Source organism: Anolis sagrei, chromosome 5, assembly GCF_037176765.1.
Source record: "Anolis sagrei isolate rAnoSag1 chromosome 5, rAnoSag1.mat, whole genome shotgun sequence".
Classification (NCBI taxonomy): domain Eukaryota; kingdom Metazoa; phylum Chordata; class Lepidosauria; order Squamata; family Dactyloidae; genus Anolis; species Anolis sagrei.
In genome coordinates, this window is record NC_090025.1 from 164,485,823 (window position 1) to 164,511,857 (window position 26,035).

Genomic DNA, 26,035 nt, shown 5'->3' on the forward strand with positions numbered 1-26,035 from the left:
TAATTCAATTTTAAAGTGACACAGGATTTCTGAACTGAATGAACTTGTGTTATCAAATAGCATCACATTTAGACCCAGTGCTTATTTCTACCAGAGCAGAATGATCCATGAAAGAAGGTTCCTGCTGCACCATTACTGCAGATACACTGCGGGGTTCAATTACCTGTCACCAGCCATGTGGAACCCTGAATGGATGCATTGCTTTGACACACCTGGCATTGCCTTTAAACTCAGCCTGTTTCATACTTCAAGAGTCTCTGGGCTATATTAAATCAATCCCTCTTGTTTCGCAGTCTCCCTTTGCACTGCACCATTACAGTATAGTAGTTAGATTTAACTTTAACTGCCATGACTAGATTCTACAGAATCCAGAGATTTGTAGTTTGGAGAGGAAGAAGACCTCTCCAGCAAATTACAAATGGCAATATTCCACAGAATGGGCCCATGGCAATTAAAGCTGTATCATAAACATATATCATAAACGATCATTGAACAGTGTGAAAGAGACCATGGGCATTATATAACAATTCGCTTTACAACAGTGGTTATCAAGGTATCAGATTCCATCAGATCTTGGTAGCTGAGCAGGCCCAGACTTGGTTATTACTTAGAGCAGTGGTTCACAACATGCGAGTCCCCAGATGTTTTGGCCTTCAACTACCAGAAAGCCTAACAGTTTGTAAATTGGCTGGTATTTCTGGGAGTTGTAGGCCAAAACACCTAGGGATCCACAGGTTGAGGACCACTGCTCTACTATGCAATGCTTACATATATACTATACTAAGCAGGTGATGAGAGCCAGCATGATGTAGCGGACTACAGCTTTGAAGACCAGGGTTCAATCTGCTTAGCCATGGAGTTGTTTTTGTGTGTGTGTCAGGAGCGACTTGAGAAACTGCAAAGTTGCTTCTGGTGTGAGAGAATTGGATGTCTGCAAGAACGTTTCCCAGGGGATGCCCAGATGTTTTGATGTTTTACTATCCTTGTGGGAGGCTTCTCTCATGTCATACATTCACAGTCCCAGAGTCACACATTCACAGTCCCAAAAAACCTGTGATAGGATTACCTTGGGATTACCATGAGTCAAAAATGACATAAAGACACCCAATAACAACAAGCAGGTTATAATGAAGATGTGGAAAATCTGCCTTTAGTTCTCAGAGAGTTCTGTCTTCAGCAGGGATGAAGAATTTCCACAATTCATAGACAGACCACAGGCTTGACTAGGATTTGGGATCAATCTTGGTTGATTATTTATTTATTTATTTATTTATTTGCTGTATTTATATCCTGTCCTTCTCACCCCCAAAGGGGCTCAGGGAGGCTCACAAAAAAGGCACAATTTGATGCTACATTACATACATAGAGTAAAACATATACATTAAAATCAATAATTAAAACAACATAATCTTAAGAAAATGTGTGCCCTACATTTCCCAGTTTGGGAGCCAAACTGTACATGATATTAACTGTATATGCTAATTTGCTGTGTGTTTGTGTTTTTAATAAAACAGAAGATGTTGACTCTTTCCACTTACTCTCCAGATTGGACGATGGGACATGTATTAATGGCTAGAAAATACAGTTAGCCCACCAAATCAATGGATTCTGCATCTACAATTTCCACCACCCATAGCTTCAAAATGTTTTTTTAATATTCTAAAAGCAAATCTTGATTTTGCCATTGTAGATAAAGCACACCATTTTACTGCACCGTTGCATATAATGGGATGTGAGCATGTGTTGCATATAATGGGATGTGGTATCCCCAGAGAGTCTTGGAAGCAAACTCCAGCAGATATCAAGAGCCTACTGTAACTTATGGATTGCTTGTTATTTGTAATTTACTGAGCCCTCACAGATATATTACAATAGAAGTGAGTAATTGCATCGTGCTGGGAGGAGGAGGATGTACTCCATGGAGGTCATTGAACGCACACTACCCATTCCAGCTTTAGGGGGGAAATTAGTTATGAATATAGAAAACAATGTATAACAAATGAAATAACCAGAAGGACTACAAGACTGAGAAGACTGAAAATGTTGTGACAATAAGCCCATTAACCTCAACCATTTTTTTTGCAGGATAATGGGGCTAATTAAAATGGCAATGATTAACGTTGCGTGATCATTTTTGGTTTACAACAGTTATTGCCATTTCCTAAAGAAAGTTAGGGCCCTTCCACACAGCCCTATATCCCAGAATATCAAGGCAGAAAATCCCACAATATCTGCTTTGAAATGGGTTATCTGAGTCCACACTGCCATATATTCCAGTTCAAAGCAGATAATGTGGGATTTTCTGCCTTGATATTCTGGGATATAGGGCTGTGTGGAAGGGCCCTCAAAATATCAAGGTAGATAATCCATAATATCTGCTGTGAACTGGGTTATCTGAGTCCACACTGCCATACAACCCAGTTCAAAGCAAATAAAATGGAATTTTATACAGCTGAGTGGAAGGGATCTTAGAAAAAAAGTTCTCTTTGAAGCTTCTGTGGATTCATGAACTATAGAAGTAAATGAATCAAATCAGCTCTGGCCTCTGTATTTTCAGTCAAACACAGATATTATTATGATCTCATGATTCTGTATCTCATTCTGTAATGAAGAAACATAATTGAAAGCATATCTCTAGTCTGCAGATGGAAACAACATTTGAGTGCAATTTTTTCCTACCAATCCATTCTCAAGAATTGTAGTTCCATGATGGGCATTAGGCATCTCAACAACCACTGCAAAAGCCAATTCTTAAGATCTTATATTAAAAGTCTTAAGGCCGTTGGGCAGCCATGAAAGTTAAAACTGAATAAAGCCAGCATAGGTTTTTGGTATAGATAGGCCCCCTAGACATCAAAGTGTCTCAGACTTAGACTGGATGTCTGATGCCCCTTCTACCCAGCTACATAAAATCCATATTGGATTATATGGCAGTGTAGATACATAATCCAGTTCAAAGCAGATAATATGGATTTTCTGCCTTGAGATTCTGGATATATGGCAGTGTAGAAAGGTGCTGACTGGTGTAGAAACATGCCTCGTGAATAGGGGAGTCATAGAGCTAGTCAGCAGAGATGAATTCATACTCAGTATTAAAGCCAGAAACTTTTGAAGGCATCATAAAGAAGGCATTCCTTTCCCCCTTCCTTCTCACACTCAACCTAAAACTAACTTGACACAAAGAGAATATTTTGCAGGCCCTCTGCAAAGTTTTCTGGCTGTTTACTGGCATTTCCTGTTTACAGTCTGGATTATTCAGTTTGTCACGGATACTTCCTCCTCTCCCCATCATTTCCCCTGTATGCAGAACTCCCATCCCAGACTTTTCAGTTTGAATAAGGATTCTCAACTTTCCCCAGGCAACTGGCTGGTGCCTCTGAGATCTGAAGTGTAAAACCACTAGAAGTCCACAGTACTTGAGAACTACTGAGGGCCCTTCCACACAGCCATATCATTCAGAATATTAAGGCAGAATAACCCACAATATCTGCTTTGAACTGGAATATCTGAGTCCACACTACCATATATCCCAGTTCAAAGCAGATATTGAACTGGTAATTCTGGGTTATATAGCTGTGTGGAAAGACCCTAGGTCCACACTGCCCTATAATCCAGTTCAAAGCAGATAATGTGGATTTTCTATGTGGAAGGGGCCTGAGATAGTGGGGTAGAGCAATACAAATTCGTTACAGAAAATAGGTACCACTATGTGTACTAGAGAAAGAATATCATACAATAAGAGTATTAAATGGGCCAATATTATGGAAGAAAAGGCACAATCATGGAGTGAGAAAAAGACTTGATCTACACTGCCATATGATTTGCTTCAAAGCAGATAATCTGGATTTTATATGGCAATGTAAATGGAGCCAAAGAAGGAAGACACACACAGATACAGTACTTTTTTGGGATGCTCAACACTGCTATCATTATCACCTTTATGATGGTAAGCTATGATCTTATCAACGTTGCTTTGTGTTCCCTTCACATATGAGACAGCTTTAAACCCAAAGGTATTAGTATCATAGAGTTGGAAAAGACCTTGTGGGCCATCCAGTCCAACCCCCTGCCAAGAAGCAGGAAAATCGCATTCAAAGTACCCCAATAGATGGCCATCCAGCCTCTGTTTAAAAGCCTCCTAAGAAGGAACCTCCACCACACTCCAGGGCAGAGAGTACCACTGCTGAACAGCTCTCTCAGGGCTCTTTCACACAGCCCTATATCCCAGAATATCAAGGCAGAAAATCCCACAATATTTGCTTTGAACTGGGTTATCTGAGTCCACACACAGATAATGTGGGATTTTCTACCTTGATATTCTGGGATATAGGGCTATGTGGAAGGGCCCACAGTCAGGACGTTCTTCCTCATGTTCAGGTGGAATCTTCTTTCCTGTAGCTTGAAGCCATTGTTCCGCGTCCTAGTCTCCAGGGCAGCAGAAAACAAGTTTGCTCCCTCCTCCCTATGACTTCCCCTCACATATTTATACATGGCCATCATGTCTCCTCTCAGCCTTCTCTTCTTCAGGCTAAACATGCTCATTAGAAATAGTTTCCCCTTGAGGCAACTAATACTCTGGAATACATAAAATGACCTTTCGCTCATTGTAGACTGTCACCCTGCCCAAAAGATTTGAGTGAACTGCCTGTCAAATCCCCATCATAACAACTCTGGACATTGACACATGCACAGACATCTTTTCTTTCTCTGAGGTTACCCCAAGCACAGAGAAAAAGTGATTCCAAGAGAAGAAAACACTGACCCATCCACTTTTCCCTGGGTAGATGGTAAGAAAAAAAATGCTGGTGTGTCAAGGGCATGAGAGGAAGGGAATAAGAATAATGTATGTAGTTTTTAGTAAAGTATCTTGCAAAGTATCTTGGCCAGTTTTCCCCAGCCTGGCATTCTAATTGGTACTGACCTCCTGTGCTGAAGAAGGTTGGCCTAGGCATATAAAAGACTTCTCAGACCTTGAAGAGAAACAACCAATCAGCACTCAGAAAAGTTACTAGAATGTGCTACGACTCTCAGAAGCTATAGTGCAAAATAGTGCTGTATTGCAACTAAAATACAGTAGCAATGTGTAGAATCATACAATCATATCGTTGGAAGAGACTACAAAGGCTATCCAACTCAATTCTATCACGTAGAGCTATATTGTTAGCATTGCAATAACAGCATACAATCCCCTGCATCTTTAAGCAGCTCCTTCTCCAAACTAAACATGCAATTTTTAAAAAGGAAAGAGAGGTGACCAACCTTTACCAATTTTTGTCATCCTGCCTTAGTTGCAGTCAATGCTCCTGAGATGACCAGTGAGAAACAAAAGTAGAGAGGCAAACCAAATCCATGTTAACAGCACCTGCGGAAGTAGGAAGCCAAGGAATTGGTGGTGGTGGCCACAAAAGGAACAAAAATGGCACAAAGGGAGGTAAGGCTTCATAGTTCATTCTGAAACAAGCATTTCATATCTTCCACATGTCTGATGCTGCTTCTCAATTTGCAAAGAAGCGTTCCATGCACAAGGGAGGCCAGGAACATTACAGGTACCTCAGGGGTTGGAAAGAGCAAAAAGACAGCCCTGTTTGTGGCCTGCAGTCTGTTCTGGCTCCTCTTATCTGCTCCTTGGTTTGGAGGCAAAAAAAGGACAGGCCCTTAAAAAGCTTTGTGCATGAGTGTGGGGTGTGTGTGTGTGTATTAATCACATGATTGTTGTTCACCTGTATCGTGAACAAAGACAGTGCACTGTTAAAAAGCCCAAACAAGAAAGCAGGCAAGAGCGGGGGAAGGGGGAGCCCGGAGAGAAATTGAAGGGGTTGTTGAGAGAAAAAGAGAGCCTTATCAAACTTCCAATTCATGGGTCTCCCATTCCGTCAGCACACTGGTGTTATTGTTCGGCCGTTGTGTGTCAAGAGTCTCCTCTCGCTCCCTTGCCCATTTATGCTCTACTGTATAGAAATATTGGATTATATGAGCACCCTCCAATTATCCTAGACAGACTTAGGGCAACACCTGACCTGTGCCCCCAACATATAAGAGAGCCCATGTTGCCCCTGCTCTCTTGCCCAAACTCTGTTGAGGTTGTGCCTGTTCAGTTATTACCGATGGTGTATTCACATCACTGAATGCATGAAGGCAACTAAAGTCAGGCCATTTGTTCCCAATGAATTAAACCTGGGAGAGGACATAGTTAAGATTGTCACCACAGCTTTCCTGGGACTCAGTTCATCATGACTGGCTATAATCTTGTACTGCAGCATTTTTCAACCTGGGGGGGGGGGGGGGGTGAGGGGGTGTTAGAGGGGTCACCAAAGATAATCAGAAAACACAGTATTTTCTATTGGTCATGGGAGTTCTGTGTGGGAAGTTTGGCCCAATTCTATCATTGGTGGGATTCAGAATGCTCTTTGAATGTAGGTGACTGTAAATCCCAACTATAACTCTCAAATGTCAAGGTCTATTTTCCCTAAACACCACCAATGTTCACATTTGAGCATATTGAGTATTCATGCCAAGTCTTCTCCAGATCCATCATTGTTTGAGCCCACAGTACTCTCTGAATGTAGGTGAACTACAATTCCAAAACTTAAGGTCAATGCCCACCAAACCCTTCCAGTGTTTTCTGTTGGTCATGGGAGTTCTGTGTACCAAATTTGGTTCAATTCCATCATTGGTGGAGTTCAGAATGCTCTTTGATTGTAGGTTAACTATAAATCCCAACAACTATAACTCCCAAATGACAAAATCAATGACCCCCCCCCCCCCAACCATACCAGTACCCAAATTTGGTTGTATGGGGTACTTGTGCCAAATTTGTCCAGTGAATGAAAATACATCCTGCATATCAGATATTTACATTACAATTCATAAAAGTAGCAAAATCACAGTTATGAAGTAGCAATGAAAATAATTTTATGGCTAGGGATCACCACAACATGAGGAAGTGTATTAAGGGGCCGCAGCATTAAGAAGATTGAGAAACACTGCTGTAGTGCCTTGCAACTGGCTACCTTCTAAGTGAGTTACCAGGTGACATTGCTAGTTGCAGTTGGTTACCTTCTAGATTGGTTAACAGGAGTGCATCTGCACTGTACAATTAATGCAGTTTGATACCATTTTAATTGCTATGGCTCAATGCTAGGGAATCCTAGGAGTTGAAGTTTAGTGAGGCACCAGCACTTTTTGACAGAGAAGGCTGAAGAACTTGTAAAATTACAACTGCTATGATTCCATAGCATTGAGCCATGACCGTTAAAGTAGTATCAAACTGCATTAATTCTACAGTGTGCATTCATCCCAGGTGACATTACAAATGGCAACTGATTGTCTTGCAAATGAGTTACCAGTTGACATTGTTAACTGCAACTGATTACCTCACCTTTTAAAATGTAACTTTTTTACACAACTGCCATAAAACCACATTTTAAAAGCAACATTTGTTAGTGAATAATGAAGGTGCTGTGTTGGGTTAGTAAGTAGCAGTTTGCAGTCATTTTTAAAAGTTATTTTGTGGCAATTTGACAGGAAGTTTTCAAGACTTTATGTCACTTTTCCTCCTCAAAAAAAGGTATCAGGAAGTAAAAATAACAAACATTGTAACAAATAACATAGTGGCTAACTTTTCATCATTGTAATTGGTAGCAGCTTACTTTCCAAGTATTGTAATGTGTAAAAAATCAAACAAAAAACAAATTGCTTTTAGAAAGGAACAGTCCAAGCTCTGTTCTCTTTTAAGCAACTTCAAAAGTATAATAAATTTTGGAGATAAAGAAAATGCAGTACGATATGCCATATCACTTGTGATTCTTCTTCCCTTCATCCAAATACTGAAGTTTCTAGGGTCAACCAAAGAGTCTTATCAGACCCGCCTGTTGTCTTACAACAGTGTTTTTGTTTAACCAAATTGAAACATAGTAAAAGGTAAAGTTAAAGGTTTTCCCCTGACATTAAGTCTGGTTATGTCCGACTTTGGGAGGGGGTGCTCATCTCCATTTCTAAGCCGAAGAGCCGGCGTTGTCCGTAGAAATCTCCAAGGTCATGTGGCTGGCTTGACTGCATGGAGTTCTGTTACCTTCCTGCCAGAGCAATATCTACTGATCTACTCACATTTGCATGTTTTCGAACTACTAGGTTGGCAGAAGCTGGGCCTAACAGTGGGAGCTCACTCTGCTCCCTGGATTTGAACCACCAATCTTTTGGTCAGCTAGTGCAGCAAGTGCAGCAACTCAGTGGTTTAACCCGCCATGCCACTGGGGCCCCAATGGAACATCTTAACACTTAATTTCCAATAGTGCTATGATGTTGCTTTGGTGAAACACATTGGCACATTGTTGTTGTTGTGGTGGTTATTATTATTATTATTATTATTATTATTATTATATTTATACCCTGCTTCAATCTTGTGCACTCCCTTGTTTGACCCTGCTTTCATGATCATGTTGGCCTAATGTATTGCAGGCAGTTCCCAAGTTACAAACAAAATAAATTTGTATGTTTCTGTCCCTGTGAGAATTGGATTTTGAAAAATGTGGCTTATTGTGGAAACAAGGATTGGTGACAGAGCTTCAGTGGAGACATGTTTTCCCCATGATAAACTCTTCCAGGAGTGAATTTTCCTTCCTAGGGGGAGATTTCTCCCACTTGTGGTTTTCTCACCCCCATTCTTAACTAGGAGTCAGATGTAAGTCAGATGTCTGCAACTTGGGGACTGCCTGTACCTGGGCAATGTTTAATTCTTCTTCTTTTTACACAGCAATTGTGTAGTTTCAAAACTTCTCACAAACAAGGGGTGCAACCATAATTGCATAACTGCAGCATGCTGTTGCACAATAATGGGATTAAGGCAAAACAGAAAATTTAAAATAAAAATCAAAGCCATCAAATGGAGTCAAGCAATGTGACAGCTTTGCAGCACAGACTGGTAAGAACAGCTGAGAAAAAAGCTTCTACAACTCTCTACCATGCTGCTGGCCACTTTAAAACCTTGCAGCACAGACTGGTAAGAAAAGCTGAGAGAGGAGCCTCCAGTGAGTGGCTACATTGGACTGCCTCTATATTGGACCTTTTCCATCATCATCCCCTTTGGCATCGCTGCTGCAGTGTTCAAACCAGACAGGCAGTCTTGGGGCCTCCACCACCATCGCCCCCTTGGCTGTTGTGTTACAACACTGGCTTGTTCAACCATCATTGTCATTGCTGCCCTTGGAGGAGATGCTGTGGCTTAGTATAGTTCAGTGTTTGAACTTTTATTAACATGTCATCACCTTGCCCCCCCCCCCCCAGACCAAATGGACTGGTCTGGGTTAAATAGACTGGAGCAGCTGGATGCCTTTTTGGAATCTTTCATCAGCCCATTGGGCATTCCTTAAGGGCAGTTGGGTGTGGGGTGGATTGGACTAATTTTAGGTATGTGACAATGTTTTGAGGGTGCTGAGTTGTTATTTATCAGGGTTTTGGCCATTTAAGCCACTGGACTGTAAGACCTGTAATCGTGCTTCAATGCAATGTAATTTTGATATGTTTGAAATATTTTAATATGTTTTAATCATTTGAAAGACCATTTTAATTTATATATTTGTGTTTCTTACAGTTTTATAATATTGTGTTCTATTGATATTGTTGTTATCTGAATCTGGCATTGAATTGTTGCCATAGTTTGTAAGCCACCCTAAGTCCCCTTTGGGGTGAGAAGGGCGGGGTATATGTACCGTAAATAAATAAATAATAAATTAAATATGCTTGGGGTTAGGCAAAGAGATTAGAAGCAGACAACTGGAATACCAGAAATGCAGCCAAATGAAACATTTGCAGCTGAAACAATAATTGAACAATAGCAACATTGAAGCTATTGACCACTTTTTCCCATCGATGGCAAGATGTGATCCAACAATGATGGAAATGCAGTGCAACAACAGGAAAGTCACAATGATCAGGAAAGATCAGACTTTGAACCTGCATTATTTTTGTAAAATTGCATTTATAACCTTTTGGGGAAAAACACCTTTTGGAGAACATAACTTTTAGAAGAGCATGATCTTTCAGAGCCAAATACTCTTCAGAGTAGACTCCTCTTGTGGTATACAACCAGACGTACTTACTCAAGGCAATGGTTTCAGTGGTTAGACTGAATAACCTGTTATCTCTGATCTGTTGGGAAAACAGAAATTTTGCCAGTGCATAAAAAAAAATCGGTGCTTCAGAAGTGTTTTTCAGTACCCAAAAATATATACTCTCCCATAAAACAACTTATCATGTACTCAACAGACAAAAATGAAGTAGACATGGATAAAAAATAACATATTTGGTTTACTCACCACCTTCATGTGTTTAGTATACACAGGTACAAAACTTATCAGTCCAGTTTCAGATATGTTTGAGATAATTCTCTGTGCATCCAGCCAGGGCATCTCTCTTATAGCAAAACACCTATCAACATAGTCAAAAGGAGAGAAAGAGAGAGCATGTGGCCTGCAGTCCCTTTCATAACTTCTCTGGAACCATAGAGTAAAGGAAGCTGTATACCAGAACATATATACAGGAAACAGTAAGCAACAGGATCATAGATAAACATTACTAGAGAAGGCTTGAAGAAGGCTGTCATTTCTAACAATTACATGGTCAGTTTAACTGCATTGAATTGCGTTATATGAGTCTATGCTAACCATATAATGCAGTTTGAAACTGCATTATATGGTAGTGTTGACAAGGCCTTAGGGGCTGATCAGTTCTCATAACCACTCATCCGTTGCTTGACGTGGCTGCCTTTCATGTGTGGCTCCAACATTTTTTAAAGCTCAGGAGTGAGCCCTCCCCCCAGATGTTGGACTACAAATCCCATCAGTTTTAGGCAGGATAACCAGTGATTAAGGCAATAGAAGTTGCAGTCCAACAATGTCTAAATGACCACATGCTCCTCATATTTGCAATTGCTGCTGGCTGTGTTTACTCTGAATGTTATTATTACACTTGCTTCAGAAATATAGTGGGTTTCTTTCCAGACTGCCATTTTTCAAAGAAGGAGCTTAAAATCACATGTTTCTGACATGTCTCTGCAGCAAATCTTTGCAGAAGGCAACAGCAAAACTCCATCTGAATAAATCTGGCCAAGAAAACCCCATGATAAGGTCGCCTTAGGGTCATCCTAAGTCAGAAATTATTTGAATGCACACAACAATAACAAAGTCTTTGCATCTCTGAAAAACTCTAACGGTTTGTCTGTAGTTCAAGCTTCTTACATAGCCGTCTGGTCCAGAGGATTAAATGTTTAACACCGATATATCCTGTTTAAAGGAAGAATTAATTCTAGCCAAGTTTCATTGAGTGCTGTTTTGTGCTGTGCAGGTATAGCGTGGTGATTCAGTTTTATATGTCAAGCGATATCATATAGAATCCTAGGAGTTAAAGGAGAGATATTTGAATTCTCATCCAGAGAGCTCTAGCCCCAGAAATCCAGAAGATGTAGCCAACTGCTGATGGCACAACAGCAATATTAACTTTCTAGCAATGGCTTTACTACCGCAGATAAACCGAACCTGAAAAACGTTTTGTTCCATTTTTTTTTATTTAACTCCCACCTCACACAAGTTTCTAGACAAATCTCTTGCCTGCTTACTAAAAACTCAGACTAATTAATCAAATATTAGGGTTTTTTTTTTAAAAAAATGAAGGTTTGAAAACAAATGGAAAGAGCCCCCTTATTCATAGAACCATAGAGTTGGAAGAGACCTCGTGGGCTATCCAGTCCAACTCCCTGCCAAGAAGCAAGAAAATCACATTCTTAATGGCATTAGCTTAGGATCCAGTCTGGTTTTGTAAGGCAATGGTAAAGGCAGATGAAGAGTTGACACCCATTTTGTGCATTCCAGTTCTGACATTGCTCTAAACCATACATTAAAAATGAGATTTGGGCTTATGGAATTATATTTAAGATTAAGCTAGCATGCTCGGATGTGTGAATTACTTTTACTGACCTATGCATAACTGCAACTTGTAAAAAATGGCATTTTAAAGTAATATAATAGAAATGAAGTATATTAACATGAGCAATGCTTCTAAAGGGCATTTTTAGAAGTTGTTTGACAAGTTTTATGCTATTCTCATATCAATACTAAGGTTTTCACTATCCAAAACCAATTAAAAATAACAAAAAAGAAAGGAAGAAAATGAGAAGCAATGCCATGAGTAATCCTCACCAACACAGTGATGGTTAATAGAAATTATGACCACATCACATTGATCAAAATTGTGGCATACCCAGGTTCCTCTCCATTGGCCCCACCGAGCCTGCCAGCTCCCATCCCATGAGCTACTTTTGGTAGGATTCCATGATGCAAAAGGAGAGGAATCAGTATATATGGCCACCGAGGCAACACAGGAGGCTTCTTGGGTTTCATTAGCAACAATTGGGGGAAGCTGGACAACAGGCGCTTCTCCCCATGGGATGAGGTTAGGAGTAAGTTGGGCAATGCAGGGTGTGGGGTGATGGATTCCCCCCACCAGGCACCACTAGATTCGCCATGATCCGTGGCAATTCTGGTAGCAAATGTGATGAAGTCTTTAGTTACTTTGGTTACTGCTTCCTGTGTTTCATTAGCAACAATGGGGGAAGCCAGACAGTGGACACTTCCCCCCATGGGATGGGGTTAGGAGTAAGTTGGGCAATCCAGGATGTGGGATGGATTCCCCCCACCAGGCACCGCTGGATTCGTCACGATCCGTGGCAAATGTGATGAGGTCTTTAGTTACTGTTCAAAAACAGTCATGTGTAATGTGACAAATTACTTCTGAAAAGTTAACTTCCTTCTAATAACTTCTAGTTATGGCCCTTTTCTGCCATTATGACAGTCTATGGACCGCATCACGTTGGAGAATGGATCCACTTTAAATCCGATTTCTGCCTCCTGCAGAATTTTGGAGTTTATAGTTTAGGGAGGAGCTTTTAACAGCCTCACTAAACTACAAACTGCAGAATTCTGCAGGAGGAAGAAACCAGATTTAAAGTGGATTCATTCTCAAGTGTGATGAAGTAGCATGAATGTAAAAAGTAAAACTGAACTTGAGAATTTACCTTTGGTGTGGATTCAAACCTCTCTTGTTTCCTGTATCAGGAGCTACTTTCTTGTTCCCTGGGCTTCATGAGGTCTGTGGTGGGAGAGAGATCATAGGGTTTTCAGAATTCAATAAATGCACAATACAAATAGTACTAAGATTATTTCCATTACTTTGCCTCTATTTTTTTTTAGCCCATATCAGCACTAATATCACTTGCTTGGTGCTGCCATTCTCACAGTCTAACTGCTAGGTTTGGCATTGGCCATGCTACTTGGTGGTTTGGGAAGCTGTAATCTAAAAGGAGTAACTTTTTAGATCTGGATGTTCAACCATTAATTATGTAATTAATGACTGATATATGCTAGACTCCTTTGTATATCAGAAGTTATTTGGAATCATTGCCTTAGTAAAATCTGCTACTTAGCCTTTAGCCTGTATTTCTGAGGAAGGCAATATTCCTCTGTTAGAAAACAAATCACAACCAACCAGGATCCTTTTTTTTTCTATTCAAAGCAACACAGCTGAGAATTGCACATTTAGAATCAATTGGGGTAAACTGTGGAGGTGACGCAGACATTTGACCTGAACGAGATCTTGTTAACAGCTTGTTTATTTTAACTTCTTTTATACCGAAGGTTGTATGTTGTATGTATGACTATGTATGACTATGTGTTAATTGTGTTATGTGTTAAATGTTTTGATACGGCCAATAGGCCAATCAATAAAACGTATCTATCTATCTCTGTTAGAAATATCGCCTACATATTTCTGAATATTCCTCACCTAAGAAAACTCTACGAAATTAATGGGGGTCACAATAAGTGAACAAATGACATGAAGGCAGGCAAGCAAACACATCTTCTTCTTAAATGCTTTTCTTAGCTCACTAGTAGCTGCTTAATACTTAACAACCAAAAACAGAGTCAAGGCTAGATTTTCAACTTTTTTCTGAGAACTATCCTTTGTTGTTAACAGTTTAAAGTTTTCACAGAAAGTTGAACTTCCCTTTCCTTTGGATTCCATCTTGGGAGAATGGTGTCATATAAAATAAATTACATGCAGCAAGAGACAGGTTTTTTAAAATCTTTCTTATGCCACCTCACCTGGGCAATGAGACTATAATGGAAAGAACCATTTCCATATTGCCCGCAGTGGTGCAATAGATTAAACCAGGAGTCCTCAAACTTTTTAAGCAGAGGGTTAGGTCACAGTCCCTCAAACTGTTGGAGGGCTGGATTATAATTTGAAAAAAAAATTGAATGAATTCCTATGCACACTGCACATATCTTATTTTTAGTACAACATACACTTATAATTAAAATGAAGAACAATTTTAACAAATATAAATTTATTAGTATTTCAATGGGAAGTGTGGACTTGCTTTTGGCTGATGAGATAGTGTTGTTGTTGTTGTTGTTGTTGTTGTTGTGTGCTTTCAAGTCGTTTCAGACTTAGTTTGACCCTGAGTGAGGGCTGGATAATGACCTCAGAGGGCCATATCTGGCCCTCAGGCCTTAGTTTGAGGACCCCTGGATTAAACCTTTGTGTTGGCAGGACTGCTGACCAACAGGTCAGCAGTTCCAATCCATGGAGAACGGGTTGAGCTCCCTCTGTCAGCTCCAGCTCCCTATGCAGGGGCATGGGAGAAACCCCCCACAAGGAACATCAAACATCCAGGCATCCCCTGGGTAACATTCTTGCAAATGGCCAATTCTCTCACACCAGAAGTGACTTGCAGTTTCTCAAGTCACTTCTGACACAGAAAAAAGGTATAGCCTTTCCTATTCTAGAACCACAATAAAAAGAAAGCTAGATTTTTGTTCCTTTTAAATGCCCCTTAAAAGAGATTCTTTGCACTCGACAAATGATAAAGAAGCATGTTCCTTTTTTCTCATTGGTGAAGAAATTATTATTTGGTTCTACAAGATTGTCCACTTTGCAACTTCTGGAATAAAATCTAAGACTGAAAAAGTGTGCATTCAAAAAATTGGTCAGAACATAGTAAATAAGAGAAACAGTCATACATTTTAAAACTGCACAAAGAGATGAAACGCATACATGGAAATGTGTTGCAATATTCATGCAAGGAAAAGGATAGAGTTTGAGAATGTTCATGGATTACAATCATCTCTGGGATTTAGGAAGTGGTAGCGCAGAAGGGTAATTTTTCCAAAATCTGGAGGGAAAAAACCTTTCATCTAATTCAGACTTGAATGGAAAGAAACCCTGAGGTTAAAATTATTAAGTGTCCTCCGTGAGCTCCAGCTGTCCAACATCGGCACATCCCTAGGCTGTTCTCCCAGCCAACATCTCACTCTCTGTGCCTGAGAAAAAGAATATCTGCCACCCCATTCTCTTTTTCATCAGGAGGTCAGCAGGAACGTGCACCTGGGCATGGGGTGCGAGTGGGGGACTGCGTGCTTCTCCCTTTTTCCATTGTTTCCCGCTTGGCTCTCCCCCTCCTGAAGTTGAATATTAGCCTGACATTGGAACAATCGGGCCAGTGTTTCCAGTCCATGGCGATCTCCCAGTGGGACCAAGAGACGACCCCCCTTTCCCCTCCCTGGGGCTGTTCCATCGTCTGAGGATCCTTCCATCCCTCACACTGGCTAAAGATGAGCCTCTCTGAACAAGGGGAGGCCGGAGCTCTTTGCAGCGGTCTATGTGATACAATTACAGTGACTACAAAAATGCGGAGGAGATTAATTATTCCCTTGGGTGGAGGTTACCAACCTCTATTTGTTTCTTGTTAATTGATGGGATGAAAGTGGTTCACAGCAAGATCCCAGAGGGTCCTGGTTTTCAAATGCCGAAGAAATCCTCCTCTTTGGCTCCCTACATGGCACCTTTTTTATTCAATGAGCAAAATTATGCTAGAAGGAAAATTGTACACAGCCATTATATCAGTGGCTCTCAACCTTCTTAATGCCTTAATACAGTTCCTCATGTTGTGGTGACCTCCAACCATAAAATTATTTTTGTTGCTACATCATAACTGTAATTCTCCTACTGTTATGAATTGTAATGTAAATATCTGATATGCAGCAGGACATATTTTAATTCACTGGACCAAGTTTGGCACAAATACCAGATATGCCCAAATTTGAATACTGGTGGGGTTGTGGGGGTTGAGTTTGTCATTTGGGAGTCGTAGTTGCTGGGATTTATACTTAACCTACAATCAAAGAGCATTCTGAACCCCACAAATGATGGAATTGAACCAAACTTACAACACAGAACTCCCATGACCAATCGAAAATACTGGAAGGCTTTGGTGGGCACTGACCTTGAGTTTTGGAGTTGTAGTTCACCTACAGCCAGGGAATACTGTGGACTCAAACAACGATAGATATGGATCAAACTTGGCACGAATACTCAGTATGCTCAAATGTGAACACTGGTGGAGTTTGAGGAAAATAGACCTTGACATTTGGAAGTTGTAGTTGCTGGGATTTATAGTTCACCTACAATCAAAGAACATTCTGAACCCCACCAACTATAGATTTGGGCCAAATTTCCCACACAGAACTCCCATGCCTTGAAGGGCCTTGCTGGCATGAACCTCCCTCCAACCTCACATGCTTTCCCTTGCCCACACAAACACACCATGCTGCCATGCACTGAGCACACCTGCTCTCCCCTCCCCACTTAGAGTCTTACAAGCAGCTCTCTCCTTGACTGAGAGGCCGGCCAATCACAGTGGGAGGGTTCACAATGTTTCCAAAAAGGAAGGACAGGTAGAGAGATCTTCAACCTTCTCTGCCAAAGGTGTTCCTAAAACCATCAGAAATATGTTTTCTGATGGTCTTTGGTGACCTCTCTGAAACCACCTCAGTACTCCTTCCCCAGGGGTCCCGACCCCCAGGTTGAGAAACACTGCATTAGATAGATGTGAGAGTGTCATAAACTATAGCCAGTGGTTAAAAGGCTTTTGATGCAGTCACAATTAACATGAGATGGAACTGGTCTTTTCTAATATCCCTACACCACATCTTGCGAGTTATAGTCCAAAGAAGGATTTTTCCAGGCTTTGATTTGGATTAAACTTTGGATACTTGTGTTATGACTTCTGGGATTCTAGTGCAACAGTCTGAAAGGGCCCCTATAGTATATTTGTTATATGTTGAATTTGTTGGGAACCAGTGTGGTATAGTGGTTTTAGTGCTGGACTAGGATTCCTGGAGACCAGGGTACATATTACTCTCATGGCTTTAGTGGAAGGTAATGGTAAACCTCTCTCTGAATAAATATTTTCAAGAAAACCTGGTGAAACCTTAGATTGCAAACATCTTGAAGGCACACAACAACGACCATTTTATTGTGAACCATTAGGAGCGTTACTTTTGGAGAAGACGTGTGGTGTAAATTCAATAAACAGGCCCATCCATAATAGCTTCAGGAGAGTTTGTACTGTTGGAAGACTTCAGCTTTGAGAAACCCAACATCTACTGTTGGAGTCCACCCTCATAGCTGAGGATGATGATGAGGATGATGGTTTTATTAGCTGCCTCTCCTTGTGGCTGATACTGATGCAGCCAGAACATTCCTTTATTTGCTTTATAACAAGAGGAAGGAGCAGTGGTAGTCAATATAAACATCTCCTTTCTCAATTCAGGTTATCCCCAACCAGCCCACTATTACTTATCCCATTACCAATCATCAAAGTGGCACTGACTCCTAGCCTCCTTTAACCACAGCAAGCAAGCAACAAAAGCAGGTAAAGTGGCTTCATAAAACCAGAAAGGAATAAAATCTAGGATTTCTTGGTCTTTTAAATCAGTTTGGATGTTGCAACTGCATCTCTCCTCCCTTTGATTTTTTTCAAACTACAATGATGAGTTCTGGATTGACAACCGGTAACCCGATCGGTATGAGCCCTCAAAAAGTGGCACTGGTTGGCTATTAATTAGCATTCATTGTAAGTCATTGAGCCATGACAAAGCAAGAGGGCTTTGACGAGCAAGGCGAACACGAGCCATGCCAGTGCACACCAAATTTCCAGAGATTATATAGATTTATGATGTTATCTACTAGAATCTTATCTTTCGAGGCTTCCATATATAAAAGGCTATGCTATGTGGGTAAAACTGATGTGCTGAAAAATTTATAGGCGAAAGCAGGCCTGTAGCCAGGATTTTGATTTGGGGGGGGGGGGGGAGGCTGAGTTTGATTCGGGGGGGGGGGGGGAGCTGAGTCTTAGTGTAAGAGGGTCTACCCTAGCAAACCTTTTGTATCGTTACCCCAATACCCCCATGCATATGGGATATATTGAGCATAGTGATCAGATGATGATATGAATAAACATAACAGTTTAAATAATGTACCAGTAAGGCCTTATCGCGGACTACCATGAGAATTTGGGGGGGGGGGTGAAGCCCCTCAAGCCCCTCAAGCCAAAGGGATTTCTGGCAGAATTCAGCATGTACTCAGCTCAAAAGTCTACCTGCTTTTGTTGCAACCACAGCTTGGCATAAATGTATTTTATTAGTTTGGACTATTGCACTATAGACTATAGCAAATAATGGTGCTATGAGGGAGCCCCTGGTGGAGCAGTAGGTTAAATCACTGAGCTGCTGAACTTGATGACCGAAAGGTCACCAGTTTGAATCTGGGGAGCAGGGTGAGCTCCCGCTGTTAGCCCCAGCTTCTGCCAACCTAGTAGTTTGAAAACATGCAAATGTGAGTAGATCAATAGGTACCACTCTGGCAGGAAGGTAACAGCACTCCATGCAGTCAAGCCAGCCACATGATCTTGGAGGTGTCTATGGACAACACTGGCTCTTTGACTTAGAAATGGAGATGAGTATCAACCCCCAGAGTTGGACATGACTGGACTTAATGTCAGGGGAAAATATTTACCTTTACCTAATGGTGCTATACCAAACATACTGTCCAGTGAAATTATGCTAGCTGGAGAATTCTGGGACCTGTAGTCGAAAACATAACTACCATAGTATTCCCAACTCCATTTGCAGCAACATGAAACTATCCAAATCACTGAATACTTACAGCTGTGTGGGTCTAATATCCACGGCATCTAATATGGACTATATAGTGTACAAATGGGAAATACATCATATTAGATTTAGTATGCTTTCAACAAAGGTAGCCTAAGGCCCCTTCCACACAGCTGTATAAAATCCACATTGAACTGGTATATATGGCAGCGTGGACTCAGATAGCCCAGTTCAAAGCAGATATTGTGGATTATCTGCCTTGATATTCTGCATTATATGGTTGTATGGAAGGGCCCTAAGTCAGAAAAAACTGCAGGCATGCCTGTACAAATGTTTATATAATACTACTCTCAGTGGGATGGGGAATTAATCCTGAACATTTTGTTTTCTAACAGAAATATCAGTTGTCATTGTTTTTATCGAAAAATAAATGAAAAAAAATGCACTACCAAATGTGTTTGATTTTTATTCATTTTAATGTTAATTTCAGAGGATGCATCATGTTTGGAGACTTATCTTGATGGACTGCAATTCCCATCAGCTCTAGCCAGCTCAATACAATACTAGGTGAAGAATGATTGAGATGCAGTCCAGCAACATTTGGAGTATTCCAAATATTATTTATTTGTTTGTTTGCTTCATTTATACCCCTCCTTTCTCACCCCTGAGGGGACTCATGGTGGCTTACAGCTCTGGCAAAATTCAATGCCATATACAACATAACAATAAAAATAGGCCCCTTCAACTATAAAACAATTAAAACACTTGGACAAATAAACACATATTGGCTAGTGGATTGAGGGAACTATGCTCTCAAAAACATAATTTTTCTGAGCTGTGCAATTTGTGTCAGAAGAACCTGTATTCTACAACATTACCAGATAAAGGCCTCTGTTTGATTTCTTATATGTGGTGTGATGCTGAGCAAAGCCTAGGAGGGCTTACAATACACATGTGTACTATACAACACCTGTCCCAAGAACTCTTGAGATATTTTGAATTCCAAATCCCATTGCCCATGATTACTGAGGTTGATAGAAAACTATCCAAAAAATGGGGATGAATTGCTTCTCTTAGCAGCTCCCAGAATATGTCTCTTCAATAGGTTGTATCCTCACTACCACTTTTTCTCAAAACCCAAAATGTCCTACTTCTGGATACTTTTGGAATTGTATGTTTGGGGTTTTTAGGGCAAGTTGTGCTGTTCTCAATGAGCCCCTTGAGGTAGAAGACTGGTCTCTGGACTTGCTACAATCTCCAATGAAGGCAGTTTGACCTACCTGTGTCCATGTTGGCTGATGCAACCTTGTAAAATATGCACAGAGACAAGTGTGCACATATGCACAGTTGTCATGCATGAAGTCTCCTAGACACATAGGTTTTGCATTGCAGGTAGAAGCAGCCCTTAAACATAGACCTCATTAGGTTGTTGTAGGTTTGTTGGGCCTGCCATAGATTCAGGCGAAACATCAGGAGAGAATGCTTCTTGAACATGGCCATATAGCCAGAAAAACCTACAACAACCCAATGATTCTGGCCATGAAAGCCTTCGACATAAACCTCTTTTATGCTGAAGGAGGCAAAGTGGCCCAAGTAATAAAAAATTACAAACTAGTGATGTTATAAGGACTTGGTGTAAGACAAATTTATTAAAAGTAATCTGTCGGTCACTACGTCTTTCTGAACCAGTGTCAGTTTGAGATGGGGGCTAAAGTGCTGTGGGTGTGAGGGGGTGCCTAAGACTCTCCTGCCTGCATACAATGAATGTATTTGGGCCATAAAGAGCTCCTAGCTCCACCCTCCGCCTTTCCCTCCCCCAGTGCTAAGCAGCAAGCCAGTCACAGAGACATTCATGCAGGGTATTAGGAAAAACCAAGCTTCCCCCTAGGAATGGCACTTGACTGAGAGTTCCCTCAGCAGACAGCTCCTGAAAGCCACCAGGCTTGCAAAAGGAGAACAGAGAGCCTATTGGGATACAAATTACAGTTCTCTCAGGATTTGCCCGACACACCGGCCAATGTAAGTTTTCCTACCTGAACTTGGTGACTCTTTCCTTCTCTTTCATTCTTTTTCTCTAATTTTTCACCATGACAACTTTCTCCTTCAGTTTTTTTTTGCCAGATAAAAGTTGTTGCTCTTCTTTTCAATGATCTTTGAACCAAAAACTGCTCATTTCCAAAGCAGTCATTTTTCTCATTTAAAGAAGAGAAAAAAGTGGTGATGAGTTCTACTTTATTTTTAAATATTGCTTCCCAGATGTTGGCATAAACTTTATAAGGCAGAACGGAGGTGAGAAGCATCCGTGAGCTGAAGCTTTGAACTTTCTAGAAGCTATATTTTAAAAAAAAACTTTTAGAGCATAAGTAAAACAGGAAGAGAATATGTAGCCAAAATATTTCCAACCATACTCTATGGTGCCTTGTACCTGGTCTGCTTCAAAAAATCATTGTGTGCTAAGGACAGATTGTGAAATGTACCTCTTAGGCGACTGTAAGGAGTTTATATTTTGATCCTTTAATGCTAAAACCATCCATTTCTCCTCAAACTGCTGATGTTCTTGACTCTAATCCCAAGCAAGTTTAAATTGACAGCTCCAGTCATCTCTGGAATTAAAATTTAGAAGGAGACATTAAAATGAAAGGGTTGGTTTTTGGTCTTCTTGCCTTTCCAAGACTACAAAATCTTTGTTAGTGCCCAATGTGCTCACTCAAAAATGGGTTTTAGTGTTTACAGCAGCTTTTGTAAGTTTCTAATTAATTTTAAATCATGGTTTCTCATCTTTGATCACAGATTTTTCAGCTCCCATAAAATGTTGCATAAGGCTAAATGCTTCCTATCCGTATTTTTCTTAGCTATTTACTGATTCTTTGTCAGACTACGGAACAGTTTTCGTGCTTTTCGGCTTTAGCGTTGACACTCACCTGTCTTTTCCCCTTTCCTTCTCTTGTGGTTTCAGCTTTGAAGTTGTAATAGCTGAGGAGTAAAACAAAGAATCAAACATGACGGATGATCAAGACCTTTCTGAGGTTGAGATGAGTCCCGTGGGTTCCGAAGACCACCACTGCCTTTCACCAGGACCTTCCATGGCATCGGATGCCAATGCTCACCTTAACAACTCCAGCAATGGTGAGATGGGGAAGGTGAAAAAGGAGCAGCAGGATTCAGAACCAGACGACGATAAGTTCCCAGTGTGCATCCGGGAGGCAGTGAGCCAGGTACTGAGCGGCTACGACTGGACCCTGGTGCCCATGCCAGTGCGGGTCAATGGAAGCAGCAAGAGCAAGCCCCATGTCAAGCGGCCTATGAATGCCTTCATGGTGTGGGCGCAAGCTGCCCGGAGGAAGCTGGCAGACCAGTATCCTCACCTCCACAATGCAGAGCTTAGTAAGACCCTTGGGAAGCTCTGGAGGTAAGAATGGTGTGGGAAGAAAGCATATAATGTGGGTGCGGGGGAGCTGAGGCATGCCATGGAGGGACGGAAGGTCAGAAAGCATATTGGGTCTCTCTTTATGCAGCATGCTGCTAAAGGTAGAGCCAGTGGATTGGACCAGGTAAAAAGGAATGGTCGATAGCAGGAAGTACTGAGGAAACTGCCTATCTCGGCTGCATGTTGCCAGTACGAAACTGAGAAATGTGACATTTTTGAACCATGACTCTAAGAATCCTCAAGCTGGTATGGACAGTGAGGAATTCAAAGAGCTGTAGTCCAAAAATATGACTTTTCAAAGATCTGCATATAGCTCCTGTTTTGAATTTGCGTATTGTTCTATCCCAAGGTCTGGTTCATCAGACAGTAAAATGCATGCCCATGTATTAGTTTCCAGACATTATTTTATTTGCCTACACATCCCTTCTGTAGATTCTTGGTTCTCCTAAAGTTTTGTTTCCACATCAGTCCATGAAGCTCTCTTCTTTCATAGAGTGCTTAATGTTGATAATTCTGGACAATTCTTAAATCTGATATCAACAGTTATGATGAGAAAATCAGGGCAGGTTTGAGTGCCAACCATAAATCTGCTTTTCTCACTGGGCAAATATGAATGTTACTTTTCTGGTCTAAAGTCTACACAGCAAAATGAAATATATACATGATGGTGTGGATATTTAGACACACATGTGACTCAAAGGCATATAAATACTTATTTTAAATAATCGTTTTAAGCCAGTCCCGTGATTGTGAGCGTTCACTTTGAAGCACTTGGAGTTTGACCTGGTTGATGCACTGTTACCAATGTTTTTTCCCCCAAAAAAACTTACTTAAGTATATTTCAGCCAGAAGTTTGAAAACAGAGTGGGTATTGCTAGAGTGGAGTAGTTTTATGACAGAAAGAGTTCTGCCCCCATTTCCATTATTGTTTAGCTACAGGTATTGGTAGAACTGGTGAGTGTTAGGAGGCGATGCAGATTTGGGATCTGGCACTGAGAAATATTGGCCCAGCAAAAGACTGTGCGAAAGTCTTTTGAAACTATGAAACAAACGAAAATAGGGTAAATGATGTTTACAATGAAAAGATGTTGCTACTCTTTTGTTGTGAATGCGTTACTTTTGGACGATCAGATCATCAGAACTTTGGTTTGTTTCTGTGGACAGAACTATACATTGTGCAGAAAAGTCAGTGCCCACTGAAATAGTGATTAGGCAGAAGCACATGACATTCATCACTTGTGTACATAGATGAATTCATATAGTACATTTCCTAAGGCTGCATTCCTATACACAACTGTCTGTGAGTAAGTTCCACTGAACAAAGTGGGGCATTCTCCAGAGAAAACATACATAGGATTGGACTGTTCAGTGTCTGGGGTGTATGTGACTTATCCATTTGTTCATCTTGCTCTTCTGCTACATGGCATCTGGACATCTTCCTTTACGGAAGCATTTGTTTCAGACAGACCACATTTCCCCAGCATTCAAATTGCACTATAAATCTCATGACGAAAAATGGTCACTTCCCCATGCTATAGGGGTCATTGCCATTTAGAGTGCTGTCTTGAGCACAGGTGTGAAAATACCACAATTACCTATAGAACAGTGGCTGGGACATCTGTGATTATAATAGATGCAATTCTCCTCCTGTCCTCAACACCTGCAAAGCCGAAATGAACTTGTTAGGATCCTGGTTATGTTCTGTGGTTTTATTTGTATCTTCTGCCTTGGAGAATGTGACAGGATTTCTTTTTACTTGGGACCTGTGCATTGAAAAAGGTTTCATTTTTTAAAATATAATTTCCCTGAGTTTCCCATCCATGTTACAGTAAAAAAAAACAAAAAAAACAAACCAAAAAACCCTTTTCCAAATTCTTCCTGAAAGCAGTTAGAATTTTCAGAGAAAAGCAAGAAATTTGCTTTTGCTTTATGTGTCCCTTGGAATATATATCAACCAGATTTTTTAAAAAAATGAGAAGCCCATATAGAATTTCTTTTGCCGCACAGGATAATCTTGCTACATTTTTGTAGGGATCTATATTGCATTATTGCCTATGGAGCAAAGCATACTTTTAATGGATCATGTATATCAGCCTTAAAAGTGGGTTTCGCCAATGAAGGATGACCTTTTGGTATCAGCTTCAATATAGCAGAGTCTATATGCACAAATTCTGAAAGAAAGCTTAGATTTTATTGTCGAAGGTTTTCATGGCTGGAATCACTGGGTTGTTGTAGGTTTTTCAGGCAATATGGCTATGTTCTAGAAGCATTCTCTCCTGACATTTCATCTGCATCTATGACAAGCATCCTCAGAGGTTGTGACCTTCTAGAACATGGCCATATAGCCTGAAAAACCTACAACAACCCAAAAATTACATTATTTTCCTTTTTTTAAAGTTAAAATCTCTGAGTTCCCCTTTGAATTTTTGCTTTTATTTGAAAAGCAAGTAACTGAAAACAAAATGGAAGATGCCATTTTCATACTATTACATGACTCATGGCTTACAGGGGCCAAATGAAGTATAAGCTGAAATCCCAAGATCTGGCCCTAGTGGTTGTTTTCAAAGTCTTTCTCCCATCCACACCCTAACCATCATGTCTTCTAGGGATCTAAATAAGTAGCTAGGCCTAGTTCATGTGATTAGCTGTGCTGAGCAATTTGTCTATGGGGAGCAACGCAACACACATGTGATGTAGGGCTAAGAGTTCCACTTTATGCCCCTTGTGCCCTTGTTCATGAATAACTCTAGTCAGTGATTAGAAGAGGAAGGGCCATGGTTCTGTAGCAGAGCACATGCTTGGCATGCAAACATTCATGGGTTTGATCCTCAGCATGGGAAATTGGAGTCGGGAAAGATTTTGACCTGAAAATCCAGCATGCACAAACAATACTGAGCTAAACAGACCATTTGTATCACTCATTGTAAGGCAGCTTTCTATATCGAAATACTTCTTCGTTGTCTCCCTAAAGTTGTCTCCCATTTTCATCCCAGTTTATACACCAACACACAAAAATATAGACCAAACTTGTAAAAAAGTAGTTTCAGATCTGTCCCCCATCCCTTCTCTGGTTTGTCTGACAGGCAATTCTTTTAATGGGTCTGAATCACAGGTACAGGTTAAAGAAACCAGAAACAAATATTTCAAACTCATCCTTTTCAATTACTTCAGTTTATCTCTTCAGTGAGAGAGATCAGCACCCATGGGGGATTTTTGTTCTTCTTTTGTCAGACCAAATACCTTTCCAAATTCTTATTCCTGTAGAACAATTGACAGAAAATGAAATGCCCAAATAAAATGGGACATTTTTTTTGTCGTGTCAGGAGCGACTTGAGAAAACTGCAAGTCGCTTCTGGTGTGAGAGAATTGGCCGTCTGCAAGGACGTTGCCCAGGGGACGCCCGGATGAATTGATGTTTTTATCATCCTTGTGGGAGACTTCTCTCAGGACATTATGGTAATCACAAACAAGTGTTGATACATTCATCCTTTGCACACCTGCATTTTTCTCAATCCCTGGGAAACTATTTCAGAGAACTCAGTGGTACTTTGCTGTGACGTGTGCATTCAATCTTTTTTGTGTGTGTTTATAACTTGCTTTA

The 26,035-nt window shown here is 40.7% G+C and overlaps 1 protein-coding gene across 1 annotated transcript in view; it reads left to right on the forward strand.

The window, feature by feature from the left end:
• Nucleotides 1-20,822: 20,822 nt before the first annotated feature.
• Nucleotides 20,823-26,035, forward strand: part of SOX10 (SRY-box transcription factor 10) — a 35,124-nt gene continuing 29,911 nt past the window's right edge. The window contains exons 1-2 of the mRNA XM_060777026.2: nucleotides 20,823-21,026; nucleotides 21,964-22,416. Of these exons, the coding sequence (XP_060633009.2) occupies nucleotides 22,007-22,416 (410 nt within the window). The 5' untranslated portion in view covers nucleotides 20,823-21,026; nucleotides 21,964-22,006. The remainder of the gene's footprint in view (nucleotides 21,027-21,963; nucleotides 22,417-26,035) is intronic.